Source organism: Cajanus cajan, chromosome 9 (genome assembly GCF_000230855.2).
Source record: "Cajanus cajan strain Asha chromosome 9, NIPB_CcT2T_4, whole genome shotgun sequence".
Classification (NCBI taxonomy): Eukaryota; Viridiplantae; Streptophyta; class Magnoliopsida; order Fabales; family Fabaceae; genus Cajanus; species Cajanus cajan.
The window spans coordinates 1,907,705-1,921,684 of record NC_138525.1 but is presented as its reverse complement, the minus strand read 5'-3'; the positions used below and the strand labels follow the sequence as shown (position 1 = coordinate 1,921,684).

The 13,980-nt window shown below is 32.9% G+C and overlaps 3 protein-coding genes across 5 annotated transcripts; 2 read left to right on the top strand and 1 right to left on the bottom strand.

Annotated features, from left to right (window-relative positions):
• The first annotated feature begins 760 nt into the window (after nucleotides 1-760).
• On the top strand, nucleotides 761-3,311 carry LOC109805946 (syntaxin-51). Of its 2 annotated transcripts, none has more exons than XM_020368251.3 (6): nucleotides 761-975; nucleotides 1,636-1,857; nucleotides 2,224-2,426; nucleotides 2,513-2,613; nucleotides 2,712-2,756; nucleotides 2,876-3,311. In XM_020368251.3, exons 2-6 carry the CDS (start codon nucleotides 1,640-1,642, stop codon nucleotides 3,005-3,007), a joined length of 699 nt encoding a protein of 232 aa, XP_020223840.1. In that variant the 5' UTR covers nucleotides 761-975; nucleotides 1,636-1,639; the 3' UTR covers nucleotides 3,008-3,311. The 2 variants fall into 2 exon arrangements, with proteins under 2 accessions (XP_020223840.1, XP_020223839.1); XM_020368250.2 differs by having other exon boundaries at nucleotides 761-1,031.
• Nucleotides 3,312-4,306: 995 nt separating this feature from the next.
• Nucleotides 4,307-7,643, bottom strand: LOC109805980 (cell division protein FtsZ homolog 1, chloroplastic). The gene is made up of 6 exons (XM_020368297.3): nucleotides 7,265-7,643; nucleotides 6,709-6,808; nucleotides 6,163-6,392; nucleotides 5,683-5,850; nucleotides 5,160-5,393; nucleotides 4,307-4,686 (listed from the first exon to the last, which is right to left on the bottom strand). Exons 1-6 carry the CDS (start codon nucleotides 7,505-7,507, stop codon nucleotides 4,429-4,431), a joined length of 1,233 nt encoding a protein of 410 aa, XP_020223886.1. The 5' UTR covers nucleotides 7,508-7,643; the 3' UTR covers nucleotides 4,307-4,428.
• Nucleotides 7,644-10,466: 2,823 nt separating this feature from the next.
• Nucleotides 10,467-12,323, top strand: LOC109805942 (V-type proton ATPase subunit e1). 2 transcript variants are annotated; one of them, XM_020368244.3, is made up of 4 exons: nucleotides 10,467-10,621; nucleotides 10,728-10,869; nucleotides 11,374-11,421; nucleotides 11,974-12,323. In XM_020368244.3, exons 2-4 carry the CDS (start codon nucleotides 10,772-10,774, stop codon nucleotides 12,038-12,040), a joined length of 213 nt encoding a protein of 70 aa, XP_020223833.1. In that variant the 5' UTR covers nucleotides 10,467-10,621; nucleotides 10,728-10,771; the 3' UTR covers nucleotides 12,041-12,323. The 2 variants fall into 2 exon arrangements, with proteins under 2 accessions (XP_020223833.1, XP_020223831.1); XM_020368242.2 differs by lacking the exon at nucleotides 10,467-10,621 and having other exon boundaries at nucleotides 10,628-10,869.
• Nucleotides 12,324-13,980: the final 1,657 nt, after the last annotated feature.

Sequence of the window (13,980 nt, the reverse complement as noted above, 5' to 3'; positions counted from 1 at the left end):
AACAACCTCACTTTCCACTCACTTTCCCTTCAAATCCCTCATTTTCCACTCCCCCTTTTCCATCTTTAAAAACAAACATAACCTTAAGGTGGGAGCTGGTGTTTGTAATATTTCATACCCTTGTGATTTCTAATTTTAGTTTTCTCTTTAAGGCTTAGTTTATCTTTGTAAAAAAAATGTCAACATAAATTATTAGTTGTAAGGTATTCTTCATGAGCAAAAAGCACATTTTAAACTCTAAAATCATAACCTTATGATTTAGTATTAATGAAATTTAGTTGATGTAAGATTTTTTATTATATAAAAATAGATGTTGTTAAATAAAAGGAGGAATGTGTTGATGATAACAAAATTTAGAAGAGGAAAAGAAAATAAGTAAGTGAAAAAGAAAATGGTAGTATATTAATAGAGACTAAAACATAAAAAAAAAATTATTAACTAATGAATAGTTTCTAAATATATACTTAAATGTAAAAATTATACAAATATAAAACTTTAAATTTATAAAGAATGCATATATGAACCCCAAGCGTGTGGTTCAGCGATAGGGGTTAATTTACCTTTAAGCAAGGTCAGGAGTTCGAATCCTGCCTTATATATGCAGCCGCGTTAAATCTTGGGGCCAGCTATCTTATCCTTTGATGTTAATTAAACCAAACTCTTGAATTATTTTCATATACAAACACGTACAAACGTACAAATAAATTAAGATTTATTATTTGTGAGGTGGAAGCAAATGGATGTGTTGGAATCCAACAGAACAAAATTCATTGAGAAAATGTCCGAAAAGGACAGCGAAAACGACGCCGTGGTGAATGAAGTATCAGAAACCTTTCACCTTCCACAATCCCACCAGGTAAACGGCGGTGACAGTTGGTGGGTGGCGCCGTACGCCTCATTCCATCAATCGCCGTCGCCACCTTCCTAAAACGACGTCGTATCCACCACCCTTTCCTATTCCAAAAGAAAAACAGGGTATTCCCCTCGCCGATCGTTTCTCCTCTTTACTCTCATTCCAATTACTTTCAGATGTAAACACAATTCTCCTTCTGAACTGCACTCTGCTTGTTCCTTTTTTTTTTATGATCACTTTCCTTTTTGGGGAATTTTGCATTTGATATATGATATATGATGTATGAATTTTAGTTAATTTTCAGTTTTGGGGTCCATTGTATCGGGCACTTGGTGTTAAAGGTGGTCGATTTTCTAGGTACTCCATGATGGGTGGGAATTTATGACGCCATGATTTACTCTATGCGATCATGAGCTTTATGTGTTCTTAATGCTGTTTTTTCATATTTGAATTGTTATTATAATTACCAGAAGCTCCTTTTTATTACTCGTAGTTAACAGTAATTCTGGTTGAAATGGGGAAAGCTTTGTTGAGATAAGTAGGTCAATTTGAACAGGGGTTAATTTGTGTGTGGTTTTTACTAAGCAAATAGAATTTTGTTTTGTGATGATCGCATGGCTCGAAAAAGTTTCTATTATCAGTATCATGTTCCATGTCACTTTGAATATCTTTAGGTCTTTCTAGTTTAGTTATTACGGGCAATCTGTTATTTGCTGTTTTTTTTTTCTTTTTCATTTCTTCTATATAAACATAATGATTGATTGTTCTTTTACTTCTTTTAGACCAATGGCGTCTTCTTCAGACTCGTGGGTGAAGGAATATAATGGAGCACTGAAACTTGCTGATGATGTCAGCGGTATGATTTCTGAGGGGGGTTCATTTCCTGCATCTGGACCAGAAACCCAGCGTCATTCATCTGCTATAAGAAGGAAGATTACTATATTGGGGACCAGGCTTGATAGCTTGCAATCTCTTTTGTCCAAGCATCCCGGAAAGCATCCCATGTGAGTGTGCAGTTGTTGATTTTGCTGATTAAAAAAAGTAATGATGTTACAACTTGCAAGTTTACAACAGAGCAACTAGGACTTGGAACACTATGTATTGCATCTTCTAATACTTCACCTTAGCTCAATAAATGTTTTGACGAGTTTTCCTGATCTTTAGTACCTCTCTCCGACGATGTATTTAACGTTGTGATACTAAACTCATTATTGGGGGACTAGGCTTGATAGTTTGTAATAACAAGGAGATATGTGTTATTAAGCTATATTATTTTAATACAAGAGACAATGTTTTCTTTTCAGCTGTGAAGGTGTATGGTGACTTTTTCATTATTGTTTTATGAGGTGTATTTCACTCACTTGATGCAGAACTGATAAGGAGATGAATCGTCGCAAGGACATGCTTGCAAATTTGAGATCAAAAGTTAATCAAATGGCTTCCACATTGAACATGTCAAACTTTGCAAATAGAGATAGTTTGCTTGGGCCAGAAAGAAAACCAGATGCAATGACCAGAACTGTTGGCCTGGACAACAATGGACTTGTTGGACTTCAACGTCAAATTATGAAAGGTCACTACTCACTAGATTGGATTGTTTGAAAATATATTGCTTTTAGTCTGTTCTTTGCATCTTATATTGCATTGCTATGCAAGCAGAACAAGACGATGGCCTTGAGAAATTGGAGGAGACTGTAGCAAGCACAAAACATATTGCATTGGCAGTGAATGAAGAGCTGGATCTGCACACTAGACTCATTGTATGTTCCCTTCGTGCATTAATTTCATTCTTGTTTTTTATGGCCATTTTCTTTTTGTCTCCCTTCTAAAATTAAATCCTTTCTTTTTCATCTGGTAGGATGACTTGGATCAACATGTAGATGTCACAGATTCTCGGCTTAGGGTAAAACTCTTATAGTAACTTCTGTTGGGACCAAATCTCTTGCTTAGTTCTTATATATCGAAGCTAAATCATGTTAATATTATTGACATTTACTTACATTTTATCTTTTACGTTTACAGCGGGTGCAGAAGAACTTGGCAGTTTTAAATAAACGAACCAAGGGTGGTTGCTCCTGCCTGTGCATGCTTTTATCTGTTGTTGGTATAGTGCTTTTGGTTATTGTCATTTGGCTATTGGTCAAATATTTGTAATGTATAAAGTACCCAACTTGTCAAGCGTCTCCTTTTGTCTTTGTTTCTGATGTGTGCACTGAAGCATCATAACCGGGTTTCCGGGTTTCCTGATTTCTCTTGGTACTTTTCCAATGTCATGGAATTTGTTGAGGTGGTGAAAGGTGTTGTATTGTAATTGGCATATTCAAGTGTTTGTATATCTTGTGTTCTTCCCTTGTACAAATATGAAAGTTAATGTGTTACTGACTGGAGTGATGATGTGGTCGAGTTTTCACACATTGCTATGTTAGATTGTGCTAAAGTATTATGTGTTTGACTTCCATTAATATCTTGCAACTTCAATGTGCAACCACCATGAAGTACTAAAGTTAAATTTATTACGAGTCCCATTATATCATATCATATTTTTTTCTTCTTGTACAATTTAAGCAATTTTTTTTGTCACATCATGCAACTAGATTTACAGTTATTTCATAACTCTTAATATAGGTGAAGATATTATCATTAAGTTTGCTCTTTTTCATCTATAAGCGATTGCCCGAGTTACGAGGGAAGGTATGTTTGTTTGTGCCATGCATAAATGCCCCATCAACACCAAGTTACGTGTCTTACTTTATATTCCGTGGGGAATCCTGTTTGTTTTGATTTTTGAATAAACATTTGTCCAAAGACATAAAACAGTTCAGTGAAGCATCTAACGCTCATGTCATTAACTACTTACTATCTGGGGATGCCAATTAAGTTAGCTTGCTTAAATGCATTCTATTGCCAGCTCTTCGAACATTAGCTATAACAATTCCACAATGCCTAGTCATCATGCAATATCAGTTATTTATTACTTCCCTCGTGTGTTTCCACGGGGAGAAGGGAAAATCCTAAAGTAAGCGAATAAGAGGGTATTACTATTCATTTCTATGTATGTTAAATTGTTATCTTATTCTAGCATACAATTTAAGGAAAATTGTACTATATATATATATATATCCATTTTCGTAACAAGTTTGCATTTGAGCCACAAACACTTACACAATTGGTTACACTAAACCCCACGAGTAATAAGCCACAACAAATTCAACAATGTCAATATGTTCTGTTTTCATTTTGCTTTCACTTTTAATTTTAATTACAAAAATGTCACTTTGATTTCTGTTTCTGGGTTTTCAAAAAAATTGTCTAAAAATAAAAACAAGTTTTTTTTAATTTTAATTTCTTATAAAAACTTTGAGAAAATAAAATAAAAATAAGGTAATATTTTGTAATTTAAAATCAAAATAAAAACAGAAAACACATTCTCAAACTAAACAGGGCACACCGGAGGGGAGAGAACATCGAGAGAATGATATCTCACTAAATCAATTAAGCATGAAGATCATTGTACTACAGAATGACTACACTACAACGTAACAATTGGAAAAATTAAGGGTAAAACAAGTATGCACTTAAAAAAAGAGCTTCCGCGGGGGTGCTCTAGATTCAACCTTATTTGAGGACTTGATAGAAGGGGCTGACTTGCTTTGTTGGCCTTCGGCAGCTTTGTCAAGCAGCTTTGCAGCCCTTGGATCCATTAGCAACTTCTTCTGAAATGACTGCGAGAAGCCAGTTGCAATGATAGTCACGTGAATCTCCCCAGTGTAGCGATCATCAACAACAGCCCCAAATATAATATTAGCAGAAGGATCTGCCAAACTAGTCACCACCTAAGAAATTACACATGTTAAGACCAAGAGAAATACGAAGAGAAGAGGCATAAAATGTAGGAGTGAACCCAGTAATAATTGCAAGTAGTTATATCACACAGAAAAATGTGAAATAAAGCATAATATATTAATATGGTGCACAGACTGAAAAGAAAAACAGATCCATGAAGGAAGTAAACATATTTTCCTTTTCTTCTCCTCAAGTGAAAGGTAGAGTGGTTATCTAAAATTCTTGACTATATGAAATGCAGAAGAATACTTTATAATTTTAAAACATATTATAGTAACATGAATGCAAAAATATCAACATAACCAAATATTGCAGCACTCTACTTGGAAGTCATAAACGCTAAATCGAGCAACATTCTATGATTAGATTGTAAACCAAAAATGTAATGTTTACAACAAATTCACAAGAGCAAAGGAATATCAAACTGTTTCTTACGCAAGTGGTGATAAAAATCCTTGAATACCTGAGAAACCCTATTCACTTCCTGTAGGGTTATGTCCTTTCCTCCAGTAATATTATACACTACCCCAGTAGCAGACTGAATAGATGATCCGATTAAAGGAGCCAAAGTAGCCTGTTCTGCTGCTTCTTCTGCTCGGTTTTTACCAGAGGAAACACCTACTCCAAGCATTGCAGTTCCAGAGTCTCTCATCACAGCTTTTACATCAGCAAAATCCACGTTGACAAGTCCAGGTACCTGGGAGAAGGCACAACAGTTTATAATGTCCAGAAAAATAAATGCATGGGCACGACCTTGACATAAATACAAGCCAAAATGCACAATTATGAAGGAGAAGTGACTGAATGATCATACAAACAAACTAAGGAAAAAAGTTAGGTGGAGAATGGTTCAAGCTTTTTATTTATTTATTTATTTATTTTTTCCCTTTTGCAAGTTACTGATCTAATGGGATCAAGAAGGAACTTAAATCATGTTCTAGTGTCTGAATAAAAAATATGAATACATTGTTTTCCAATCAACTCACTGTAATAATGTCTGATATTCCCTGAACTCCTTGCCGTAGAACATCATCTGCAAGACGGAAAGCATCCTGGAGAGGCATCTGCTCATCAGCTATGTCAAGCAGACGGTCATTTGGAATCACTATAAGTGTATCAACATTTTTCTGTAGCCTTTCAATGGCTTCAAAGGCCTGAAGAAAATCAAATGAAAACTAGTTATTTTCTAAATTACAGATGACAAACTACAAATTTCAGATGAACCAACCACAGACTCTTATTGCTAGATAAAATAAACTACAGACAACTAATTACATACGTTGGACTACACATAACTGGGATAACAAACTACATGATCATGATAAAATAAACTACAAAGGAAGAAGATAAAGATAGTCGTATTTTTCATTTTTCAACATATTAAAGAAAGAGGGCTTTATTAATTAAGAGTAGAAGTAGCCAGTAGGTCAGTAGTCACGTTCCTAAACAATGAAAAAGACACCTACCTGCAAGGATCTCTTACGTCCTTCAAAACTGAAGGGATAGGTAACAACACCTACAGTCAAGTAACCTGCTTCTTTTGATATTTGGGCCACCACTGGAGCAGCACCAGAGCCCGTACCTCCACCCATCCCAGCAGTTATAAACACCAAATCCGATCCTTTAAGAGCATCGGCAATAGCTTCTCTTGATTCCTCCGCAGCTTGTTCCCCCAAAAGTGGATTCCCACCAGTACCTGCATCTCTATCAGGCAATTTGAATCAAAGGCCACCCCTCGATTTCTAAACAAAATCAGCAAAGAAACTAATAGAATGAAGTGACAGAAACAAATCACATGACAGTAAAACTTAAGCTTAATATGGCATTGCAGCAGAGTGTCAGGCCGAACACTGAATGTTACTTTAACATGGGAAAAAATTGCATAATTAAAAGAGTAAGGATCAAACTTAAAAAATAAAACAAAATTGGAAGACAAAATTAGTAAAATTAAAAAAGCAAGAGACAAAAAATTACAATCGCGCCTAAAATTAATTGCGAGAAAAGTGCCTGACCTAATCCACGAGTCAGAACTTCTCCAATTTTAATAGGGTTCTCAGCAGCAGAATGTAACAGTGCCTGAGCATCTGTATTTATCGCATAGAAGTCTACACCCTGATTGAAAATGCATCAGAATTCAACAATAACATCAGCATTATTCACTTGGTGGCAGCAAAACACAAAGTGTGGCTTAGAGAATAGTGCCACCGGCTACCAAGTTAAGTAACATTGGATAAAATAATTGAATCCAAAATTTGCAACAAAATAAAACAAGAGTAAAATAGTGCATGCACTTACAATCAATCACATGCATTAAAACCGCTAAGTTTATTGAATTTTATAATAATTATCTTGAAACTTAAAAGTCACAATAATTGTGTTGACTTCTGATTGTCAAATTCTGGATGCAAATTATTCTAATAAAACAGTGTCTCCACAAACAAGAAGCAAAGCAACAAAGTCATTACAACTAAAAACCATTAAAAGAACAAGTTTTTTTTTTTGTTGTTGATAAGAACCAAATATGGATATTCGAAATTGGGTGGCGAGCAAGAAACCGAATTGACGGACCTGCAAACCACTACCGATCATGCGATTAACGGCATTGTTGCCGCCGCCACCGATGCCGACTACCTTAATCTTGGCATTATCGACGTAAGCGTAGGAGCATCTGACGGAGGCGAAACGGCGGCGTTGTGGGGGAATGAGAGAAACGGAGGTTGTGAGTGCATTGTGTTGGATACAGGAGCACGAGAGTGAGAGTGAGAGCGAAGAAAGCTCGTTGGGGTTTGTGAGAGGATGAAGTATCGCCATTTTCTCTCTCTCTCTCTCTCTCACCTGTGTTCGCAACGGGTTTTTTAGCTTTTATTTTATTAGGGTTTTAGGGCAAAGTGGAAATGGAAAATTGAAGCTCATTACCCTCCAATTTTGAGTGGATTTAGTTCAATTCGTTAGATTCCATCATTATTCGAACCACGTGAAAGGACGCAATTTAATAACGGTTTACGAAAGACCCACGACGTCGTTTTGTTATGCAGTCTTGATTGCGTGTATCAAATATATATTATAACATTTTTTCTCTTGAATGCTACCTGCTTATTAATCTTAATTAGTGTAATAATTTATACTTTGTATAAGTGTTAGTTTATAATATATAATTAAAAAAAATATGTATCTAACATTATTCAATTACTTGATTAGATTTTTAATTACCTAAATCCTAAGGGCATTTCAATGGAAGCAACTCATTTGAGTTGTTTCATACATTGAAAAATGAAAAAAATGATTCCGAGTGTGTCATGTCAGTATTAAGCAACTCAAACGCAAATTTACTCTAATGATAAGAAACTTTAAAAAATTTAACTTTTATAATTTTTTTTCTAATTATTTATGAACCAAAATTAAATTTTTATTAAAAAGAATAATTACACTACAATGAAAAAAAATAAATTACGAAAAAAATACACGATAAATAAATATTAAAAATTAAATAAAGTAATAGTAAATACATAAATATTATACAAAATTAATTTTTATCATTATTATTTCTGAAACGTTCTCAAATATGTTTAATAAAATCTGGTAAGGAACGGTTGTTTCATGAAGTAACTCTCTTCTTTAAGCAACTCATGTTGCCATATCAGAGTCCTTCAATGACAAGAAACCGGGACTTGAATTGCTTTATGAGACAAGTAACTCCTATTGAAATTGCACCGACCGAATTTTCTAAATTTGCATTTTATTTTAGGAACGTTCTCATGCTCTGGATGCCACGAGAATCCTGCGAAAATTATTTTCCATTGGATGGATTTGTTGTGGTAGTGAGAGCTCTTTGCAGCACTGATAATTGAAATGTGTGGTTCCAGGACTGAGTTCCCAACCTTCCATCCAACTTGTGATTTGCTTGGTGAGTTGTGCTTTTTACGTTTTTTCTGGACTCTCTCTGATTTATACCTTGTATTTTTAATTGGTGTATTGCACAATTTTATAGTTTTTTTATCTATGAAATTTGATTTTGTGTACAAACAAAATGTTGAGCACTCTGTAGCATTGGATTCTATGTATAAAGGAATGATGAATGTTGTTTCTGTTGGCTGCTGGCATTACTATCATTTGTGAATTGCAATTAGGTTAAGGAAACTAAAACCTGTAACTAAACCCTTGTTACTGTTCCAAGAGTAAGTTGGGATAAAATTTTAAAATATACTAGTAGAAAAAAATATGAAGAAAAAATTCAGTAACTAAAATTAATTTATGATGTATAAATTAATATTAGTTTATCTAAAAATTTATTAATTTTCTTTTAATTACTTCATTTATAAATATTTTTGAAAAAAATTATTCAAACAAGTATAAAAGATAAGCTTACCACTTACCAGTTAGACAAATGAGAGTAAAGTTAACTTAGAGCCTTTTGACTAAAATTTTTCTAAAGTACTTCTAAAAGACTATAATAGGAAGAAAAAAGAAATAATTTTTTATCATTAGTTATAAACTATTTTTATAAAAGTTCATTCTTACTAGTTTTTCTAAAATTTTATTTCTTAAACTCATGTAGTAATTAATTTTAGTTTACAAAAAAATTATTTTAACTTTTCTTCGCATTTTTTAAAAATTGCTTTGAAAAAACTTATCTAAATATGGTCTTAAATGAGTAATTACTTTTTCACTGAGATGTCATCATTGGATTATTCCTTATGCATATTGGGCCTGCCTATTCTCACGGACCAATTACTCTGTATCTCTTGGAGTATTTCTTGTACTCAAGTTACATAAATTATATCCCTTTTGTTTTTTCGAAAAAAGAGAGTGCAAGTTTTGGTATGAAAAATAAAACAAAAATCTCATCGATTTCCGAGTCAATTCTATTGGCATAATGAAGATGATTTACTGGTTTAGTTTATCGTTTGAAATTTATTTAATAGATTTTTACACATTCTAATGTACTTTTATTTCATTTGATTAAAAATAAGTTACATTAAATTTAACTTTTTTTCAAACACATCTTTAATTGAGTTGGAGGATAAATTAGAGTGGATTTAAAAAATATATTTATATTTGATAATGAGTATGTAAAGAGAATTGTGAAAAATTAGAAATAGGTCTCATATTAATTTTTATATATCTTTTTTAATAAAGAAATTCTTTATATCTTTTTTAAAAAGGAAATTCTTGTAAATTTTAAAAAATTTGTAAAAACTATATTATAAAACGCAGATAGAATAATAATTATAAATATTACATTTACTATATTTCTGACTTAATTCTATTTTTTTAAATAATTATAAATTTTATTTTATTTTTTTACTTAATTTTTATTGAATCAATTTTCTTCTATTCTTTTCTATTTCTTTGTTTATAGAGTTATAGGCGGGATAGAAAATGAATGTTAGTATGATAATAAAGATATAGAAAGTCTAAAATAGATGAAAGTAACTTCTTAGAAATGTAAAGTGTTGTTTGTTGGAAAAATTGCAGTTGTTATACAACCCAATAAAATAAATGAAACCCTAAACTCTAAATCTTAAACTCTAAACCCTAAATCCTAAACCCTGAACCCAGCAATCATAATAAAAAATAGAAAGAAAAATTTAGAAACTTTAGTGAAAGAAATTTTTTTTTCTCCGTGTAATTTGCTTAATTTTCCTTCGCTGGTGTTTTATGAGCAATTTTTTTTTTGTTTTTATAATTAATCTACACATTAGTACACACTTCGATAATACAATTTGGGATTTCTAAATTATTGGTCCAAAGGTTCTAAATTGGGCTAAGAAGCTCAAATAATAGGCTATTGGGCCCAAATGGGAGTGCGTATAGTAAGTTACAGTAAATGTTCAATCAGTGGCCATGCTATTGCGTGGTGATCAAATCAAATCAAATTGAGAAGCTTCATATCACTGATACGACGACGAATTACGGAACTGAGGGGTAAATGTTGTGTCGTTTCGTTTTCACTCGCACGCAAGCCACAAACACGTTAACACCGCTTCCGATTTCAAATTTTGCTCACGCCATTTTCGTTTGTGTGATGCAGAAATTGATTTTCCGTGTTCAGGATTAGGATCTGGCACCACCGATATGGGGTTCTCGGTAACCACGTTAATTTTCGTAGGGATTGGAATCGTCGCGTCACTTTGCACCAGAATTTGTTTCAACAGAGGACCTTCCGCGAATCTGTATGCTTCTTCGTTTCTTTCTAGGAATTGTAGTTTCAGTCAAGTAATTCAATAATTGGTGTCTGTTGCTAATCTTACAGAAAATGAGAAACGAAATTCATAATCTGACATAGCTGATAGATCTGGAAAAACGTGAACTAGTTTTTGTTTGTGGATCCCAAATTTGTAATGTATAATTGAAGGAATTATTGTATTTTTTTTTTCCCGAGGCTGTGACAATGACTGATTTGCATGATTTAGATATGTTCAACATATTTATGATTATGCTGCTTTGTTTAATAGCTGATTCTGTTATCGCCTATGAATTTCGGACAATGCCTTATGAGTTTTACATTGTGGTATATTTATATTATTTAGTGCAAAAGTAAGTTGTTCCGGAGAAAAATTTTTCACTAGTGACTTTCTTGAAATTTGCTCTGCACCTCTTGCTCTATCTACAATAAATTTTCCTCTCTCAAAATTAGTGTTCTTTGCATGAACTGATATCTAACTACTTGGCTGCAGATTTCACTTAACTTTGGTTCTTACTGCAACAATATGCTGCTGGATGATGTAAGCAACTTTTGATTTGCAAGTTCTTTCAGTTTAATCTTAGCACGTTAAAGTTGTGTTCCATAGCTTATTATCAATTGATCAATATCCTGGCAAGGGTATTGATCAATTGGTTAAGGATTACTATACACTATTTTTTTTCCCAAATGAATAACTTCTCAGGCTGAATGTATCCACGATCAGTTCTGTTTGTTTTCATACCTGTTCTTTTGCTCTCCCATGACCATGATACTGCTACGTGAATTTTGGAGTACATTTTAGTCAAATTCCTTGTCGTATGTAACAGCACTAAACAAAATTAGTTGAAGAGGAATAGATGAACTTTTTATAAATCAGAATGTGTTTAAGCGATGATGCCTGGGCATAGCCTGAAGTCCAGAAGACTAAACATGCCTGCATTGTGTTGATGATAAACTTCTGTTCATTAATTCATGATTACATTTTCCTTTGGTTCAATCGTAATTCTAACCGGTGAATTGCCATGTCCTGTTTTATTTTCCATTAAGATTCCTTTCTTTTTGTGCTTACTTGGTTCTTCATTTGCATTATCAGGTGGGCGATTGTATATCTGGCACAGATGAAACCGCTCATAGTACCTATCCTGAGTGAGGGTGAATAACGTTTTTGCGAAACAGATGCAACTCTTAAGAATGTGAATCACTGGTTGGACTCTGGGGAGGAGTTGATTTCAGCTCTTATAAATCATTCAGTATTTTCTATGGGTGGATCTATATGTATTCTAGTTAGATAATGACGTTTCAATTGGATCTTCCATTACGGGTATCACCCATTTTACATTTGTTGTATTCAACCCTCGTTCATCCCAGATGTCGGTATATAGTGGTTAAGTATGTATTTTGGTAAATAAGTTGATACAATAAAATTATATCTTGGTTTTACAACCTTTATGAAAGAAAACTGATGAGAGGATTTATTCACGCAATCATGGTTTTAATAGAAACGAAGGAAGCTTAGGTAATGACCAATTATAATGAGACGTCACATATTAAGAAAAGAGCAGAGGAACTTAGGAAGAGACATATGAATACTGTTTCATTTAAGATTGAACTTTGTGTCTTAACATAAAGCAAAAAAAGTAAAGTAGTTGGACGACGCACGCCATGTTTAGCTTATTCCTGCATGCATATATGTCTTGAACGCTTACGCTCACTTCTGCGAAGGATGAACAACGTAACCTAAAAAGCATACCTTCATAGTATTAGCCATCTCAATAACCAAAAAAACAAAGAAATTCAAGTAATGAATAAGCTCTTAGAGTCACGTGCACCAAATTAATGAAAATGAGCAAAGAAAATTGTTTCTCCTTTTTATAATTGAAATAATTGTTGAATAGAAAGTGCTATAGAAAGAGACCCATGTTTAGGATAATTTCTAATTAAACTATCCAAATTATGAAAACATATTGATAGGAGATAAATATGATACCCATAACATGAGAAACCATATATTTTAAAGATGATAGAAAACTTACTTCCACAGTGGGTTCCGGAAGCAATTGTTACTCCACAAGACCTGACTACCTGGACAACTTTATCCATGCTGATCATAGCCTCAATGGTACTATTAACATATTTACAGGCGCAGGGTAAATCAATTTGTTTTATGACATCGCAGCAGTCTTGGGATGGTTGAGTCTTAGAGCTATCACCCTTTTTTATGTACTCCCCACATGAGTCTGCAATTTTACTAAAAGCACCTCCACATTGAGCTGAAATGCGTGGAATGTTCCTAACTGCTACAATGCTAGCAATTAGCACAAATATTGCAAACACCAAGTTGCCTCTAATTGCCATCCTCACTCACTACAACTTTCAACCTCTTTCTAATGGGATACCAGATTGCTTTGCTAAGACATGGAGATTTGAGGTCATATATATACGATCATGCGAAGGAAAAAGGTACATTTATTTATTATAAATAATTTATGACTAACCTACTCCGAAGTTTACGTATGGTTATTGAAATGTGGTTCTTTAGATATTGTCACTTTTTTTATTTATTTATTATTATATTAGTTAAAGTTAAACACAAACGTTTCAACTACTGTTACTTCTAATCCTTTACGTCGCCAAATTTCATGAAGAAAAAAAAGTAAGATTTTAAAGTGTCTTCAATTTATTTTTTATTTAAAAAAACAGTGTTTTTGACACAATTTTTATTATTACAAAATGAAAGTTATATATTGTTACATTATATGATATATGTTGCACCCTCTATTTAGTATATCTTACATTTTTATTAGTAAGAAATAAATGCATTTTATTCATTATAACAACGAGAATAAATAAAATAAAATAAAATAAAATGTATAAAACATTTATTATATTATAAGCGAAAAAATAATATTAATATTATATTAAACATTCTTTAATCAATATCTTTAAAACACTTGTTATAAAAAATTCCCATATATTATTTTATGTAATTTAAATATTAATGCACGAATTTCGCAAAGTCAATATTAAATAACAAAAAATTCAATCAATAAATATTTAATCCTGAACTCCAAAAAATTAACTTTTATCACGATTAGAGTGA

What these genes read in the sequence shown, in the direction of transcription:
- LOC109805980 (XM_020368297.3), bottom strand. Translation starts at nt 7,507, where the DNA reads ATGGCGATACTTCATCCTCTCACAAACCCCAACGAGCTTTCTTCGCTC. An exon ending in GACGTAAGAGATCCTTGCAG is followed by an intron (nt 5,851 to 6,162) that starts GTAGGTGTCTTT and finishes GATTTTCTTCAG; the next exon opens with GCCTTTGAAGCCATTGAAAG. An exon ending in GAATATCAGACATTATTACA is followed by an intron (nt 5,394 to 5,682) that starts GTGAGTTGATTG and finishes GCCTTCTCCCAG; the next exon opens with GTACCTGGACTTGTCAACGT.
- LOC109805946 (XM_020368251.3), top strand. Translation starts at nt 1,640, where the DNA reads ATGGCGTCTTCTTCAGACTCGTGGGTGAAGGAATATAATGGAGCACTG. An exon ending in CATCCCGGAAAGCATCCCAT is followed by an intron (nt 1,858 to 2,223) that starts GTGAGTGTGCAG and finishes CACTTGATGCAG; the next exon opens with AACTGATAAGGAGATGAATC. An exon ending in TCACAGATTCTCGGCTTAGG is followed by an intron (nt 2,757 to 2,875) that starts GTAAAACTCTTA and finishes TTACGTTTACAG; the next exon opens with CGGGTGCAGAAGAACTTGGC.
- LOC109805942 (XM_020368244.3), top strand. Translation starts at nt 10,772, where the DNA reads ATGGGGTTCTCGGTAACCACGTTAATTTTCGTAGGGATTGGAATCGTC. An exon ending in AGAGGACCTTCCGCGAATCT is followed by an intron (nt 10,870 to 11,373) that starts GTATGCTTCTTC and finishes ACTTGGCTGCAG; the next exon opens with ATTTCACTTAACTTTGGTTC. An exon ending in ACAATATGCTGCTGGATGAT is followed by an intron (nt 11,422 to 11,973) that starts GTAAGCAACTTT and finishes TTGCATTATCAG; the next exon opens with GTGGGCGATTGTATATCTGG.